This window comes from Chlorocebus sabaeus, chromosome 20 (genome assembly GCF_047675955.1).
Source record: "Chlorocebus sabaeus isolate Y175 chromosome 20, mChlSab1.0.hap1, whole genome shotgun sequence".
Lineage (NCBI taxonomy): Eukaryota > Metazoa > Chordata > Mammalia > Primates > Cercopithecidae > Chlorocebus > Chlorocebus sabaeus.
The window spans coordinates 135,715,875-135,731,686 of record NC_132923.1 but is presented as its reverse complement, the minus strand read 5'-3'; the positions used below and the strand labels follow the sequence as shown (position 1 = coordinate 135,731,686).

The following is a 15,812-nucleotide window of genomic DNA, read 5'->3' as shown; positions in this document are numbered from 1 at the left end:
GGGGGGCTCTGGGCCTCCCCCAGTCCCCAAACAGGCAGGGATTTCAGGATGGAAGGAGGGGCCTGAGAATCGTTCTTTTCTCTTTGTGTGTGTGTGTGTGTGTGTGTGTGTGTAGAGACAGGGATCTCCCTGTATTGCCCAGGCTGGTCTCGAACTCCTGGACTGAGACGATGCTCCTGCCTCAGCCTGCAAACGTGCTGGAACTACAGGCGTGAGCCTCCTCCCTGCCAAGCGTGGCTGGGGCTAATCTTCCCCTCACTGGTTGTTGGATGGGCTCACTTCCCTTCCTTATACCTGTTTCCTCGTCTGTAAAAGGGGGCTTTTTGTTGGGTTTTTTTGGTTTTTTTTTTTTTGAGACGGAGTCTTGCTCTGTCGCCCAGGATGGAGTGCAGTGGCCAGATCTCGGCTCACTGCAAGCTCCACCTCCCGGGTTCACGCCATTCTCCTGCCTCAGCCTCCTGAGTAGCTGGGACTACAGGCGCCCGCCACCTCGCCCGGCTAGTTTTTTGTATTTTTTAGTAGAGATGGGGTTTCACCGTGTTAGCCAGGATGGTCTCGATCTCCTGACCTCGTGATCCACCCGTCTCGGCCTCCCAAAGTGCTGGGATTACAGGCTTGAGCCACCGCGCCCGGCCGGGTTTTTTTTTTTTTTTGAGATGGAGTTTCCCTCTTGTTGCTCAGGCTGAAGTGCAGTGGCGCAATCTCGGCTCACCACAGCACTGCCTCCTGGATTCAAGCGATTCTCCTGCCTCAGCCTCTGGAGTAGCTGGGATTACAGGCATGTGCCGCCACACTCGGCTAATTTTTGTATTTTTAGTAGAGATGTGGTTTCTCCATGTTGGTCAAGCTGGTCTCAAACTCCCCACCTCAGGTGATCCACCCGCCTCAGCTTCCCAAAGTGCTGGCGTTACAGGTGTGAGCCACCACGCCTGGCCAGGAGATTCTACTTTTAAAGCCACTGACGGTGTCCAGCTCATAGTGAGCACTGGTGCCCATCTGCCAGGGTTCCTGCCCCCGGGAAGCAGGCGGGATCCTCGCTGAGCAGAGGCAGGAGGGGCACCTGCACTTGCCTCTGCTCTGCTGGAAAGGAAGAGACCTCCTCCCCGGCCAGGGAGCCCACTTCAGGGTCTCCGGGGCCTGTGTTCCTCCCACCATCTTGGCCACAGGACAGCTCCCGTTTGTGTGTCTGTCTCTCGGGGTCTGTGCCCTTGGCCTGTGACGGTCCCATCCCTGCCTCTCGAATCTGGCCTTGATTTGTGGTAGGGGCCTCAGGGTTCCTGAGGGCCTTGGGGTTCCCTTGCTCCGAGTGTGGGGATGGACCCTGGGCTGCAGCAAGGGATGGTGACTCCCGGGGTTGGAGGCAGGTTGCGTTTTTCAGAGATGGCCGTGACAGTATCTCCCATCCCCGTACCTTGAAATGCCTTCTACATGAGCCCCTGTGACAGCCTAAGCCAGGAAGAATGGCGTGTTTGGCAAGACATGACTTCTGAGGCTGACTTGGAAGACGCCACGTGCACCTCGCTGTCCTGGGACAGTCGCTCTTGGAACCCAGCTGCGGTGCTGGGAGGGAGCCCACCCTGGCCTCAAGGAGAGGCCCGGTGGAGGAACCAGCGTCGGATTCCAGACTCCTGAGCAGCTTCCAGCCGAGGTCGCAGCGTGCCCTGTTCCAAGGCCGCCTGCACACAGTAGGGTGGTTGCTGAGCATGCTGTTTTGGGGTCATCTGTGGTGTGGCACTCAAGACTGGAATAGTGGAGGTGGGCCGGGGCCCTGACCCAGGGAGAGTGACCCTTCCCTCCTCACCCCTGCTCCCTCCTTCGGGGATCCCTTCCTCTCTCCCACAGAGGCAGAGGCTCAGCGGGTTCCCCACCCCTCCTCCCCATCTAACAGGTGCTTCTTGGGAGCTGCTGAAATCCAGCCAACCTCCTGGCCCCGAGTGGGTCAAGCTCCAAATGGCGAGTGGCCCCGGGGCATCTGCATGGCCCCGTGTTAGCTAAGGGGGGTAACTGATGAGGACATTCACACGTCAGTGGGGACCCTGTGGGGAAAACCAGGGTGTCTTCTAGGCTGGACCTGTGGGGCCTCAGCCTCGTGGGGGGGTCTCCTCACATCAGGCCACTGTGGCCGCACTCCATGACCCCAGCCAGTGTCCCCAAAAGGCCTACGAGGTGCTGGCTGTGACCTCCCCTTCCAACCTCTGACCTGAAGGTGGCAGCTACCATCTCGCCATGGCCCTCAGCACCCCCCTCACACACCGGCTCCTGACATCAGAGACCTGTAGCCACCCCCTGCGGGCAGTCATCAGTGTGGTCCCCAACTCCTGCCAAGGGCAGCGGGCTGTGCACTCAGGCAGCTGGGACCAAAGCCACCGAGGAACCATGGCTGGGGCCGGCGTGAGTTTCCCTCCTGGAGAGCCGAGGCGGGTGCAGAGTTGTTCCTGGGTGCTTGCTGGGATTGCAGTGATAGGCGGCCAGGGCTGCAGGAGAGAGACTAGGACTCAGGCAGAAGCAGGAGCACCAGGCTGGTGCCACTCCCACCCCACCTGCACGCCTTCTCAGCAGCGGTGGGAGCTGTGTCCCCAAGCGGGATGGTGCTGGTGTCTCCTCCCCACCCTGCCTGTCTGGGATCCCCTCCCAGCCCGTTCCTGCTCCCGGCAGGTGCTGCTTTTCTCTCCGCTGCACCAGGACGAGGTCCGTGCCCTTGTCCTTCCTCACTGGCACTCCCAGACTGCTTCCCTTTTCCACCAAAACCACCTCTATTTTGTGACCAGACCTCACCAAGCTGAAGTCATTGGCACCCCTTTCCGGCAGGAGGGGACACCTGCTCCCTGTCACTCTCCCAGCCATGTCTTCAAAATCCACACCGGCAGTTCTCCAACTTTGACTTCCTCTCCTGCAGGGGTCCTGTCCCCTCCCCACTTACCCCACTGGGTCCTTTCTCCCAACTGCACCCCTCTACACTCCAGCCTCTTCACTCTGTCTGCCTGCCTCCCAGCTCCCAGCTCTGCTGTCGACCAGCCCTGAGATCTGCAGTCTTTGTGCACGGCCTGCGTCTGCGGCTTCCTCATCCCCTCTGTCTGTTCGCTCCTTATCAAGGGAAGCCTATCTGGCCGGCCATTGTGTCTGCCCCTCACCCTCCCTCCCTCCCGTTCATGTGGGCAGACCACAGCCTGTGTGGAATCCTGACCTTCTTGGTGGCTTAAGCACCACCTGCCTATTCTTTTCTCATAGCAGGGATCAGGGCAGTGCCAGCGGCTTCCCGGGGCCTCACACAGGCTGCGGCCCTGGGCCAAGGTTAGCTGGCTGGGAAGGGCCCACGTGGCATCACGCTGGACACCCGGGGCTGCTGTCCCTCGGCTGCCGGGCACTCTGCCAGAGTCGTGCAGCCTGGAATCCTCCCCACCCTCGGTCAGCTTCCTCCTAACACACGGCACACGGCCAGTGTTCCAGGAGGGCAAAGTGGAAGCCTGGGGTCTCTTGAGGCCGAGGTCCAGAACGCACATAGTGAAATCTCCACCACATTCCCTCGGCCAAAGCAGGTCACAGCAGCCAGATTCCAGAGGAGTCAAAAAATGCACTGACCCCCCCTCCCCTCCACCACCTGCCTCTGCCCTCTCCTCACAGGACCTGATGAACCCCCTGGGTTTTTCTGCCCTGCCGGCTCTGGGAAGGCAAGGACGAAAGTGTAATTTAGTGGCAGAGACTTTAGGGAGCCTGGTATGGCCAAGCCCTAGCTCCCTGCAGCAGTGCCCCCAGGACAGCTGGGCCTGGGTCTCCGTGGGTCGGAGTTTTCCGAAGGCGGCTGTGGGTCGACCTCGCACCCGGTGACTGCACCAGGTGGTGAGGCATGCGTGGCCCAGCGCGGGGGCCCTGCCCGTGGCTGTGTGGGGTCAGGTGTCCGGCTCAGGGCTTCTGGGTCCCCTGCTCCCCAAAGGTGTGCTGCTCATGCATCCCCTGCCAGATCCTTTGGGTCTAAGAGGGTCCTTCTTGTCCAGCGCGCCAGGCTCCACCTTCCCCCGACCCCTCACCAGCTGGGTGCCTCCACCTGGCTGGAACAGCAGCCCTGCCGGGTCATGGGCCTGCCTCTCCACTCTGTCCTCCCTGACACAGCCAGAGCCATGCTTCTCACCTGCACACCCTCTCCCCGCGGCCAAGCCCACCAGACACCAGGCGGCTGTAAATGGCCCACTGGGTCTGCTGTGTAGAATGGGACCCTCCGCCCTGTCCCAGGTCCTGCTTTCCCAGGAGGCTCTTACATGAGGCTGCAGCTGGGGGTGACATGCCTGCCAAGTGGGTGGGGAGGCTCCAGCCCGGTAAGATGGGATCCAGGACTGTGAGACTGTGACCCAGGGCAGGCGGTGGCAGCTCGGCCTTCCTGGTCCCAGGTGGAGAGACAGGGTGAGGCTCCTCCTCGTGGGACCTGGAGGGGAGGGGTTGCCTGTGTAATCAGCCCAGCCTCAGACGTCAGCAATCCATGCTTCTTAGGAAAGGTGGCCACAGGGAATCACAGACTCAGTGTGACTTTCTCAGAGTGCTGTGGCACACCTGTGGGGTTTCCCAGCTCATCCTGTCCAGTGGGACCAGGCGGAGGCCCAGCCCTGTTGTCGGAGTGACCTTCGAGCTCTGACCACAGGCCACGTGTGAGCAGGAGTCATGAGTCCATCAGATGTCATCCAGGGCGGTGGCTGAGGAGTGGTGACTGACCAGACGGGAAGGTGGGGAAGGGTCTAGATTTGAATTCGTGCAAAGGAGTGGGCTGCAGGCTGGTAGACTCCTCCAGATGGATGAGCCCCGTCCTCTGGCCTCTGTGAGGCCAGACCCCTGCAACAGCCAAGTCCAGGGCCCCAAGTCAGCCCTGCACCTGGCCCAGGCCTCGGACCCTGATGGGGCTCACCCACCTGAGATCACCCTGGCTCTGCAGGGAGCTTTGTCGTGATCCTTCGCGGGTGAGGATTATGTAGAGACGTGACGAAGCACAAAAACCGGTGTTTGACGGGTTGCCAGGTGCCTACGTCAGAGCTCATTAAATTACACATTAAATAGATGTAGCTTGCTGTGTGTCAATCACACCTAATTCAAATTGTAAAAAATTAGACTCAGAGTTTTTACACTTGGGAGTGTTTTATCAGATGCGCCTCAAGATTCTAAATTCAAATGCACATTGAATAAAACATTTAGGTTTATCTCCAAGCACAGTGGCTCACACCTGTAATCCCAGCATTTCGGGAGGCTGGGGTGGGCAGATCACCTGAGGTCAGGAGTTGAAGACCAGCCCGGCCAACGTGGTGAAACTCCCTCTCTACTAAAAATACAAAGATTAGCTGGGGGTGGTGGTGGGAGCCTGTAATCCCAGCTACTCGGGAGGCTGAGGCAGGAGAATCACTTGAATCCGGGAGGCAGAGGTTGCAGTGAGCCGAGATCGTGCCACTGCACTCCAGCCTGGTGACAGAGTGAGACTCCGTCTCAAACAAACCATTCAGGTTTATCATTTAAGGAGAAAGACTGAAGGATATTATTGAATTTATTAAGAAATCAGAATGAGGCCGAGGCAGGAGGATCATTTGAGCCCAGGAATTCAAGACCACCCTGGGCAAGTGGTCGCATCTAGTGAGACCCATTGCTATTTAAAAAAAAAGAAAGGGGGAAAAAATCAGAATGTTTGGGAACTTAAGATTCAGCACATGTTTCCATTTTACAATTTAGTTTTATTAAACATACAAGGCAGGTGTAGCAGCGAACTAACATTCTGGTGAGAGAGAAAGATCCCGGCAGAGGTTGTTAGAGGACGGAGGATGGTGGGGCATGTGTGGAGGATGGAGGGCTGAGGATGGGTCTCAAGCGCTGGGGTGAGAGCGTGCATGTGTGTGCCAGGCATGGCCCAGAGGCCCAGGCGTTGGAGCCAAGAGCCTGGGATGGGGGGCAGGTGTGGGGTGACCGGAGGGGACACCGGGAGAGGCCAGAGGCCACAGTGCAGGAACCGAGGCCTGGCTGGTCGCCCTGAGAGGTAAGGAGAGCCATGGGAGGCTTTGTGCGCATCAACCTGGTGACTGGGTGAAAAGCAGGCTGTGGGGTCAGCACGGGAGCAGGACCACCCGGACGTGTCCACAGGAACCTGCGTGAAGGGCTACTGTGGTCTGGACCAGGGCACACAGGTATAAGTGGTGAGGACCAGTCTTGGGATGATTTTTGTTGTTGCCAGATAGTTAAAGGGCTTAAAAATAAAATCAAAGCTGGACACAGTGGCTCATGCCTGTCGTCCCAGTTCTTTGGGAGGCCAATGGGGGAGGATCACTTGAGCCCAGATGGCTGCAGTGAACCGTAATCACATCACTGCACTCTAGCCAAGGTGATAGGACAAGACCCTGTCTCAAAAAATAATTTTCTTTTTTTGAGCCTTGGTCTATGGCCCAGGCTGGAGTGCAATGGTGAGATCTCAGCTCACTGCAACTGCTGCCTCCTGGGTTCAAGCATTTCTCCTGCCTCAGCCTCCCGAGTAGCTGGAACTACAGGTGCATGCCACCACACCCAGCTAATTTTTGTATTTTTCGTAGACGGGGTTTCACCATGTTGGCCAGGCCAGTCTCGAACTCCTGTCCTCAGGTGATCCACCCACCTCGGCCTCCCAAAGTGCTGGGATTACAGGCGTGAGCCACTGCATGCAGCCAAAAAATAATAATAATTTTTTTTTTTTTTTTTGAGACAGAGTCTTGCTCTGTCGCCCAGGCTGGAATGCAGTGGCGCAATCTTGGCTCCCTGCAAGCTCTGCCTCCCGGGTTCACGCCATTCTCCTGCCTCAGCCTCCCGAGTAGCTAGGACTACAGATGCCCGTCACCAAGCCTGGCTAATTTTTTGTACTTTTTAGTAGAGAAGGGGTTTCACTGTGTTAACCAGGATGGTCTCGATCTCCTGACCTCGGGATCTGCCCGCCTCGGCCTCCCAAAGTGCTGAGATTACAAGTGTGAGCCACTGCACCCGGCCCCTGTTTCCTGATTTCTTAATGCTGACGTACAGTGCTAGAATCTTCCTTTTCTTTTTCTGTTTTTTTTTTTTTTTTTTTTTTTTTTTTTGAGACGGAGTCTCGCTCTGTCACCCAGGCTGGAGTGCAGTGGCGCGATCTTGGCTCCCTGCAAGCTCTGCCTCCCGAGTTCACGCCATTCTCCTGCCTTAGCCTCCTGTGTAGCTGGGACTACAGTCACCCGCCACCGCACCCAGCTAATTTTTTGTATTTTTAGTAGAGACGGGGTTTCACCGTGTTAGCCAGGATGGTCTCAATCTCCTGACCTCATGATCCGCCCATCTCGGCCTCCCAAAGTGCTGGGATTACAGGCGTGAGCCACCGCGCCCGGCTGGTGTAAACATATTAACAATGTCATTAACAGATTAACAAAGATCATGGAACAAAGCATGATAGAGACACAGGAGGTCCTATAACAATAAAAGCTTGAACCCCCTCCCCTACCTTCCCTTCCCTTCTCTGCCATTACCATCATCTGTGCTTGACTCTGCTTCTTGCTGTGTTTTCTCACCAGACTTTAGGATTAAGTGACTCCTGGCCAAGAAACAAAAGCAAAATTGTCCCATTCCCCAGTGGATTCAGAGGAAAACTGGTAATAAAATCAGGTACAACTCCCAAAGGAGACGCTGGAGAAGAGCCGAGCCGGGTCTGTAAGGAATTGCTCGAGGGATGGCACACATGTTTATGCTGAAGGTCACAACCACGTTACCATATCAAGCTGGAAATGTCACCCCGATCTGGAGAGTTGAACATGTTTTATTGGGAATATATTTTTTCTTTTCTTTTTTGTTGAGACAGAGTTTCGCCCTTGTTGCCCAGGCTGGAGTACAGTGGCGCAATCTCGACTCACCGCAATCTCTGCCTCCCGGGTTCAAGTAATTCTCCTGCCTCAGCCTCCTGAGCAGCTGGGATTACAGGCATGTGGCTAATTTTGTATTTTTAGTAGAGACAGGGTTTCACCATATTGGTCAGGCTTGTCTCGAACTCCTGACCTCAAGTGATCCACCAGCCTCAGTCTCCCCAAAGTGCTGGGATTACAGGCGTGAGCTACTGCGCCCGGCCCTGCGGTATTTTTCTTTTTCCTTTTTTCTTTTTTTTTGAGACACAGTCTCACTCTGTTGCCCAGGCTAGGGTACAGTGGCACGATCTCCGCTCACTGCAACCTCCCCTTCCTTGATTCAAGCAATTCTCCTGCCTCAGTCTCTGAAGTAGCTGGGACTACAGGTGGGCACCATGATGCTCGGGTAATTTTTTGTGTGTTTTTAGTAGAGGTGGGGTTTCACCATGTTGGCAAGGCTGCCCTCAAACTCCTGACCTCAAGTGATCTGCCCGCCTTGTCCTCCCAAGGTGTTGGGATTACAGGCGTGAACCACCACGCCCTGCCCCTGGGGTCCTTTTTTAATGGGGTATCTCTAAGGGTCACTCCAAGCTTTTCTATGCTAATTGGTGTATTTAAATTTTCCTTATTTTAGAGTACATTTTGTTAATGTGTATTTTTACTAGGAAATCACCTATTTTCAGAGAAAGTAGAAAGAATGAATCAGACCTTAAAGAACCAATTAATCTGCCCGGGACATGTGGCTCACGCCTGTAATCCCAGCACTTTGGGAGGCTGAGGCGGGCGGATCATGAGGTCAGGAGATCAGGACCATCCTGGCCTGATAATCTTGGTCATTTAGTCCACATGAATTTTGGGCTTTTGGCCTGTAGAACTATGAGAAAACACATTTCTGTGGTGTGCAGTTTAACACCCAGTTTGTGGTACTTTGTTCAGCAACCCCAGGGAACTAAAGCAAGTGACTGCAGGTCTAGTCGCCTTCCTTGGTGCCTGTGCCTTGGGTTGGTTCTGTCGAAGCAGGAAGACAACTGGCAGAGATAGGATGGAGTAACCAAAAGAAAAGGAAGATTCTAGCACCGTATGTCAGCATTAAAAAATCAGGAAACAGGGGTCGGGTGAGGTGGCTCACACCTGTAATCCCAGCACTTTGGGAGGCCGAGGCGGGGGGATCCCGAGGTCAGGAGACCGAGACCATCCTGGCTAACACCGTGAAACCCCTTCTCTACTAAAAATACCAAAACTAGTCGGGCATGGTGGTGGCGCCTGTAGTCCCAGCTACTCGGAAAGCTGAGGCAGGAGAATGGCGTGAAGCCGGGAGGCGGAGCTTGCAGTGAGCTGAGATCGCGCCACTGCACTCCAGCCTGGGCACAGAGCGAGATGCTGTCTCAGAAAAAAAAAAAAAGGAAATCAGGAAACATATACCGTGTTTAATAGGGCATCTAAAATGATAAAAAGAAATAGAAAATCCTGGGTTTTTTGTTTGTTTTGCTTGGGTTTGGTTTGGCTTTGAGACAGGGTCTCGCTGTGTCACCCAGGCTGGAGTGCGGCGGTGTGATCATAGCTCACTGCAAGCTCCGCCTCCCGGGTTGAAGTGATCCTCCCACCTCAGCCTCCCAAGTAGCTGGGACTACAGGTGGCAGCCACCACGCCTGGCCAATTTTTTTATGTATTGCAGGTACAGGGTTTCACCCTGTTGCCCAGGCTGGTCTCAAACTCCTGACCTCAAATGATCCGCCCACCTCAGCCTCCCAAAATGCTGGGATTATAGGCATGAGCTGCCTAGCCTGGAGCGATGTTTATGATACGCTGTTGCATAAATGAAGCGGGTTACAAAATGGTGAAAGTATGGTGAGGCCTTTTCACCTTTGCTTTTTACTGATTCATATAACATATAACCAACTATTTTAAAGAATGTAATCCAGTGGCATTTAGTTATTTACCACGTTGTCCAACTATCACCTCTGTGGAGTTCTGAAGCATTAGCACCCCCAAAGGGGCTTGTGGCTCTGAAGCAATCACCCCCTGCTCCCCCTCCCTGGTCCCCGGTAATGGGGTCGGTATCCTGTGGCTGTGGATCTACCAGTTCTGGTCGTTGCCCCTGCAGTGAATGGAACCAACACTCTGTGGCCTTTGTGTCTGGCTCTTTCCACTCAGCATAATGTTCTCGAGGTTCTTTCACACGAATCAGTGCCTCAGTCCTTTTCATGGCTGCGTAATATTCCGTCCATCACTGATGGACGTGTGCTCCGTTTCCACTACTTGTTTATTGTAAACTGTGCTGCCATGAACATTTGTATACAAATATTTGAACACCTATTCTCAATTCTTTTGCACACATGCCTAGAAGTGGAATTGCTGGGTTACCGATAATTCTGTTTGATGTTTTGAGCGTCACAGTGGCCACACGGTTTACATTCTCAACAGCAATGCACGTACAGGATTCCAACTTCTGTGTGTATTCTCCAATGCTTGTTACTGTCCTTTATGTTTATTTTATATTATTTTTTGAGACTGTCTTGCCCAGGCTGGAGTACATTGGCGCAAACTTGGCTCACTACAATCGCTGCCTCCTGGGTTCAAAGGATTCTCCCGCCTCAGTCTCCCAAGTAGCTGGGATTACAGGCGTGTGCTACCACACCCGGCTAATTTTTGTATTTTTAGTATAGGTGGGGTTTCTACTAAAAATGTTGGCCAGGCTGGTCTTGAACTCCTGACCTTAGGTGATCTGCCCGCCTCAGCCTCCCAAAGTGCTGGGATTACAGGCGTGAGCCACCGCGCCCGGCCTGTCCTTTATTTTTATTATTGCAGTCATACTAGTAGGAAGTAGCATCTCACTGGGGTTTTGATTTGCATTTCCCCAATTCATGATGTTGAGCATCTCTTTATAGCCGTTGCTATGCCATTGGAGAAATGTCTATTGAAGTCTTTTGGCCATTTGAAAATTGAGTTGCCTTTTTTTTTTTTTTTTGATTGAGTTGTAGGAGTTCTCTATATGTCCTGGATGCTGTGCCCTCATCAGATAGATAATTTGCAAATATTTCTTCCCATTCCGTGGATTGTCTTTTCACTTTCTCAGTAGTGTCCCAGAGTTCATTTTTGTAGAAAATACAAGATAGGTCTCTTTTATTAAAAAACAGTCTGAGGCCCGGGCGCAGTGGCTCACACCTGTAATCCCAGCACTTGCAGAGGCCGAGGCAGGTGGATCACTTGAGCCCAGGAGTTCGAGACCAGCCTGGGCAACATGGCGAGACCCCCATCTCTACTCAAAATACAAAAAAGTAGCTGGACCCCTGTGGTCCCAGCTACGTGGGAGGCTGATGTGAGGGAATCCCTTTAGCCAGGAAGGCGGAGGCTGCGGTGCGCTGAGATCGCACCTCTGCACTCCAGCCTGGGCGACAGAGTGAGACCCTGTCTCAAAAAAACAAAAACAACAAAAAAAAACACCAAACCTGGGCAAATACTGCCCTAAACCAAGTGTTGTCATCTCTGGGGAGTTTGGAGGTTTTGTTTCTGAATTAACCATAGGGGTGTTTTCCGTGTTTACTGTTTGCAAGTTGGCAAATGGAAAATGAAACCATTAGTTCATGTGAAGGCTTTAGCGCTTTTTTTTTTTTTTTTTTTTTTTTTAACAGTTTCACTCTTGTTGCCCAGGCTGGAGCGCAATGGCGCGATCTCGGCTCACCGCAACCTCCACCTCCCAGGTTCAAGCGATTCTCCTGCCTCAACCTTCCCAAGTAGCTGGGATTACAGGCATGCGCCACCAAACCTGGCTAATTTTGTATTTTTAGTAGAGACGGGGTTTCTCTGTGTGGGTCAGGCTGCTCTCAAACTCCCGACCTCAGGTGATCCGCCCACCTCGGACTCCCAAAGTGCTGGGGTTACAGGAGTGAGCCACGGCACTCGACCAGCTTTAGTACATCTTGTGAAGGACCTGGAATGCTCGATATTTAGGTGTTTCCAGGGTGTTGGGTGGGGGTGGGGATGCCGTCCGCTGTCCTGAGTCCCCGGCCCTGACAGTGCCTTTGAGACCCTGCCCACCCCCTTCTGCTTTTCCCCGTCTTTCGGCCATTCTGTTTTGTTTCTTCTGCTCACTCTGGGGCATGCCTGGGGAAAAGGAAACCGAAACTTGGCCACCGGAGCCGGCTCGCGCCGCAACGCCCCCTGTCGTGTGTGGCTCAGGCTTATAACAGGGCTGGCTGCTGCCTGCAGGAGCCGGCAGTTGAGAGGCAGCGAACTCATCTTTGCCAGTACAGGAGCTCGTGCCGCGTCCCACAGCCCACAGCCATGGTAAGGGAGATGTCACAGGAGTGTGTGTGTTGGGTGGGGGGGGCCTCTGTGCCAGTCAATTTTTGTCTCCCTCCCCCAGCCCGTGGCCCACAGCCCACAGCCATGGTAAGGGAGATGTCACAGGTGGGGGCTGGGGGGGGGCGGGCCTCTGTGCCAGTCAATTTTCATCCCTCCCCCAGCCAAGGTCTCCCAGGGTTGCAGGGAGAGCAGAGCTGCTTAGAGCTCGGCCAGGTTCTAAGTGTGCTCCTGAAAGCAGGTCACCCCTGAGGTCCTCGGGGTGGGCACAGAGGGGCACCCTAGCAGGTAAAGGGAGGCCACGGATGGCTGTGGGCAGCTGGCCTTCTAGTAATGACCCCTCAGTGCCTTCTGCGCCTGGGGTCCCTGCTGATGGGATGTAGAGGACAAACAGGAGGAAGCACTGTCCCTGGGCACAGGAGCTCGCCCAGCAGCCAGGGCCTTGTGTGTCGTGGGCCTGGGACTGGTGCGGCAGTCTCTGAGCCTGTGTAATGTCTGCAGAGCTGGGACCTGAAGGTGAAGATGCTGGGGGGCAACGAGTTCCAGGTGTCCCTGAGCAGCTCCATGTCGGTGTCAGAGCTGAAGGCAAAGATCGCCCAGAAGATCGGCGTGCACGCCTTCCAGCAGCGTCTGGCTGTCCACCCCAGCGGCGCCACCCTGCAGGACAGGGTTCCCCTTGCCAACCAGGGCCTGGGCCCCGGCAGCACGGTCCTGCTGGTGGTGGACAGATGCGATGAACCTCTGAGCATCCTGGTGAGGAACGACAAGGGCCGGAGCAGCACCTACGAGGTACAGCTGACGCAGACTGTGGCCCACCTGAAGCAGCAAGTGAGCCGGCAGGAGGGTGTGCAGGACGACCTGTTCTGGCTGACCTTCGAGGGGAAGCCCCTGGAGAATCAGCTCCCGCTGGGGGAGTACGGCCTCAAGCCCCTGAGCACCGTGTTCATGAATCTACGCCTGCGGGGAGGCGGCACAGAGCCTGGTGGGCAGAGCTAAGGGCCTCCACCAGCATTCGAGCAAGATCAAGGGCTGGAAATAAATGTTGTAAAGAGAAATGGCTGCCTCTGTGTCTGCACTTGACCCTCCTCCAGCGTCCGCCTCAGACCCCTAGTGAAGTGGCGGGAGGAGTCAGGAGGGAGATCCCAGGGTCCATCCTGGTGACCAGGCCTGGTTGCCAAGTAAAAGGATAAGGGTTTGCAGTTACAGCCTCGAGGGATCAAAATACGGAGCTTCCTCCCTACCAAACTGAAGTAAGACAGCTCTCCCCACCCTTTGGGAAATTAACTTCTAGGGAAAGAAAAAGAGACACAGTTGCTGGAGCCCATCCTGCCCATCCTCCATCTGGGACAGTAGACAGCTTAGGCAGGGACCAGCCTGCTCAAATCAAAAGGCTACGGGGGAGGCTCCCAGTGGGCCCCTGGAAGCGGTGAGGGGTGAGTCCTTGGAGCCTGCCCAGTGGGCTGTGAGGCAGGCTCTCCATAGGAACTGGGGGCTGGGGGCCTCAGCTGTCCCTAGCCCAGCCTGCACAGCCTGCTCCACCTGCCTGGGCTGGGCAAGGGAGGGATAGAGACAGGTCCTGAGTGCTCACATCACCACTGGGGCCAGCTGTAGAAGACAGCCTGGGTGGCTAAGCACATCCCCTCAAGGCTCTGCGTGAATGAGGGGCCGTGGCCAGCAGTGGGGGCGCCTGGAGTTGAGGCTGACACCATCCAGGAAGAAGAGCTTGTCCCAGGTTGGGGGCACCCAATTCAGTACAAGCTACACTCGTTCCCCCAACGGTGCACCCTTCTCTAGCTCTCCTACTCCAATTTGCTAAATGAGTCTCCCAGAAGCCAACTGTTGGCCAGGATGCAGTGAGGATGGGGCATGGAGGGACACGCAGAGTCCAGACTCTGGGCACTTGGACCTCAGCTTTCAGAGCCCTCTGGAGGATCCAGCTGGAGACGCAGAGTCCCCTCTCGTCTGTGGGGGTCCATATCCAGGTGGGAAGATCCTGGTCTGGCTGCACCAGGACCACTGTGTGCCCATGTGTGCCCAGCAGGGGCTGTCCTGGCTCCAGCCTTGTGTCTGGGTCCCCATCTCACCCCTGTGACACAATGGGCGAGTGAAGCACTGAGCCAGGGGCCTCTCCTGAACTCCCAACGTGGGCAGAGCAGGGCGGGGCCTCCCTCATGGCTTCTGGTCCAGAGATCCATAGCTAGCTTGGGGTGAGGGGGGGCACCACAGGCCCAGTCCTTTTTATTTATTTATTTTTTAATTTTTTTTTTTTGAGACGGAGTCTCACTCTGTTGCCCAGGCTGGAGTGCAGTGGCGCCATCTCGGCTCACTGCAAGCTCCACCTCCTGAGTTCACACCATTCTCCTGCCTCAGCCTCCAGAGTAGCTGGGACTACAGGCGCCGCCACAAGGGCCGACTAATTTTTTTGTTTTTTTAGTAGAGACGGGGTTTCACCGTGTTAGCCAGGATGGTCTCGATCTCCTGACCTTGTGATCTGCCTGTCTCGGCCTCCCAAAGCGCTGGGATTACAGGTGTGAGCCCGGCGCCTGTCTTTTTTCTTTTCTTTTTTTTTTTTTTGAGATAGAGTCTCGCTCTGTTGCTCAGGCTGGAGTGCAGTGGCGCGATCTTGGCTCACCGCAACTTCCGCCTCCCGAGTTCAAGTGATTCTCCTGCCTCAGCCTCCTGAGTAGTTGGGATTACTGGTGCCTGCCACCATGCCCAGCTAACTTTTTTTTGTATTTTTAGTACAGACAGTGTTTCACTCTATGGCCAGGCTGGTCTCGAATTCCTGACCTCCTGATCCGTCCGCTTTGGCCTTCCAAAGTGCTAGGAGTACAAGTGTGAGCCCCTGTACCCGGCCTAATTTTTGTATTTTTAGTAGAGATGGGGGTTTCATCATGTTGGCCAGGCTGGTCTTGAACTCCTGACCTCAAGTGATCCACCCACTTCGGCCTCCCAAAGTGATGGGATTACAGGCGTGAGCCACCGCGCCCGGTCCCTCGGCTAATTTTTTTTTTTTTTTTTTTTTTTTTTTTTGAGACAGAGTCTTGCTCTGTCATCCGGGCTGGAGTGCAGTGGCACCATCTCGGCTCACTGCGACCTCTGCCTCCTGGGTTCAAGCAATTCTCCTGCCTCAGCCTCCCAAGTAGCTGGGACTACAGGTGTGCGCCACCACACCGGCCAATTTTTGTATTTTTAGTGGAGACAGGGTTTCACCATGTTGGCCAGGCTGGTCTCAAACTCCTGACCTCACATGATCCACCTGCCTCGGCCTCCCAAAGTGCTGGGATTACAGGCGTGAGTCACCACGCTCGGCCTAGTCACAGTTCTGAGGGGACAAAGAGGGCCTCCGCTCCCTCCTCTCAATCTTCAGCTAGGCCAGGCTGTCACTTGGGCCCTCCAGTCCTCAGTTTCCCCCTGCACCCAGCCAGGCCAAGCTGCAGAGGCGCCCGGCCCGGAGCTGGGAGGGGGCGTGGCGGGATCCGCGCTTGCAGCCTCGGGACGGAAGGGGGCGCGCACCTCCCCGCGGCGGGGCCTGGGGGCGGGACTGGAATGGGCGGGGCCGCGGGCCGTGCTGGCCAATCAACGCCCAGCCTGGCGCCAGGACCCGCCCCCTCGCCGCAGCCCCGGGGGTCCTGGCCGGGCCCAGCCTCCGTGTCCGGC

At 55.4% G+C, this 15,812-nt stretch overlaps 1 protein-coding gene across 2 annotated transcripts; it reads left to right on the top strand.

Annotated features, from left to right (window-relative positions):
• Nucleotides 1-11,502: 11,502 nt before the first annotated feature.
• ISG15 (ISG15 ubiquitin like modifier) lies at nt 11,503-13,207 on the top strand. 2 transcript variants are annotated; one of them, XM_007981089.3, is made up of 2 exons: nt 11,503-12,137; nt 12,654-13,207. In XM_007981089.3, exons 1-2 carry the CDS (start codon nt 12,135-12,137, stop codon nt 13,146-13,148), a joined length of 498 nt encoding a protein of 165 aa, XP_007979280.1. In that variant the 5' UTR covers nt 11,503-12,134; the 3' UTR covers nt 13,149-13,207. The 2 variants fall into 2 exon arrangements, with proteins under 2 accessions (XP_007979280.1, XP_072864081.1); XM_073007980.1 differs by lacking the exon at nt 11,503-12,137 and adding an exon at nt 12,230-12,242.
• The last annotated feature ends 2,605 nt before the right edge of the window (nt 13,208-15,812 follow it).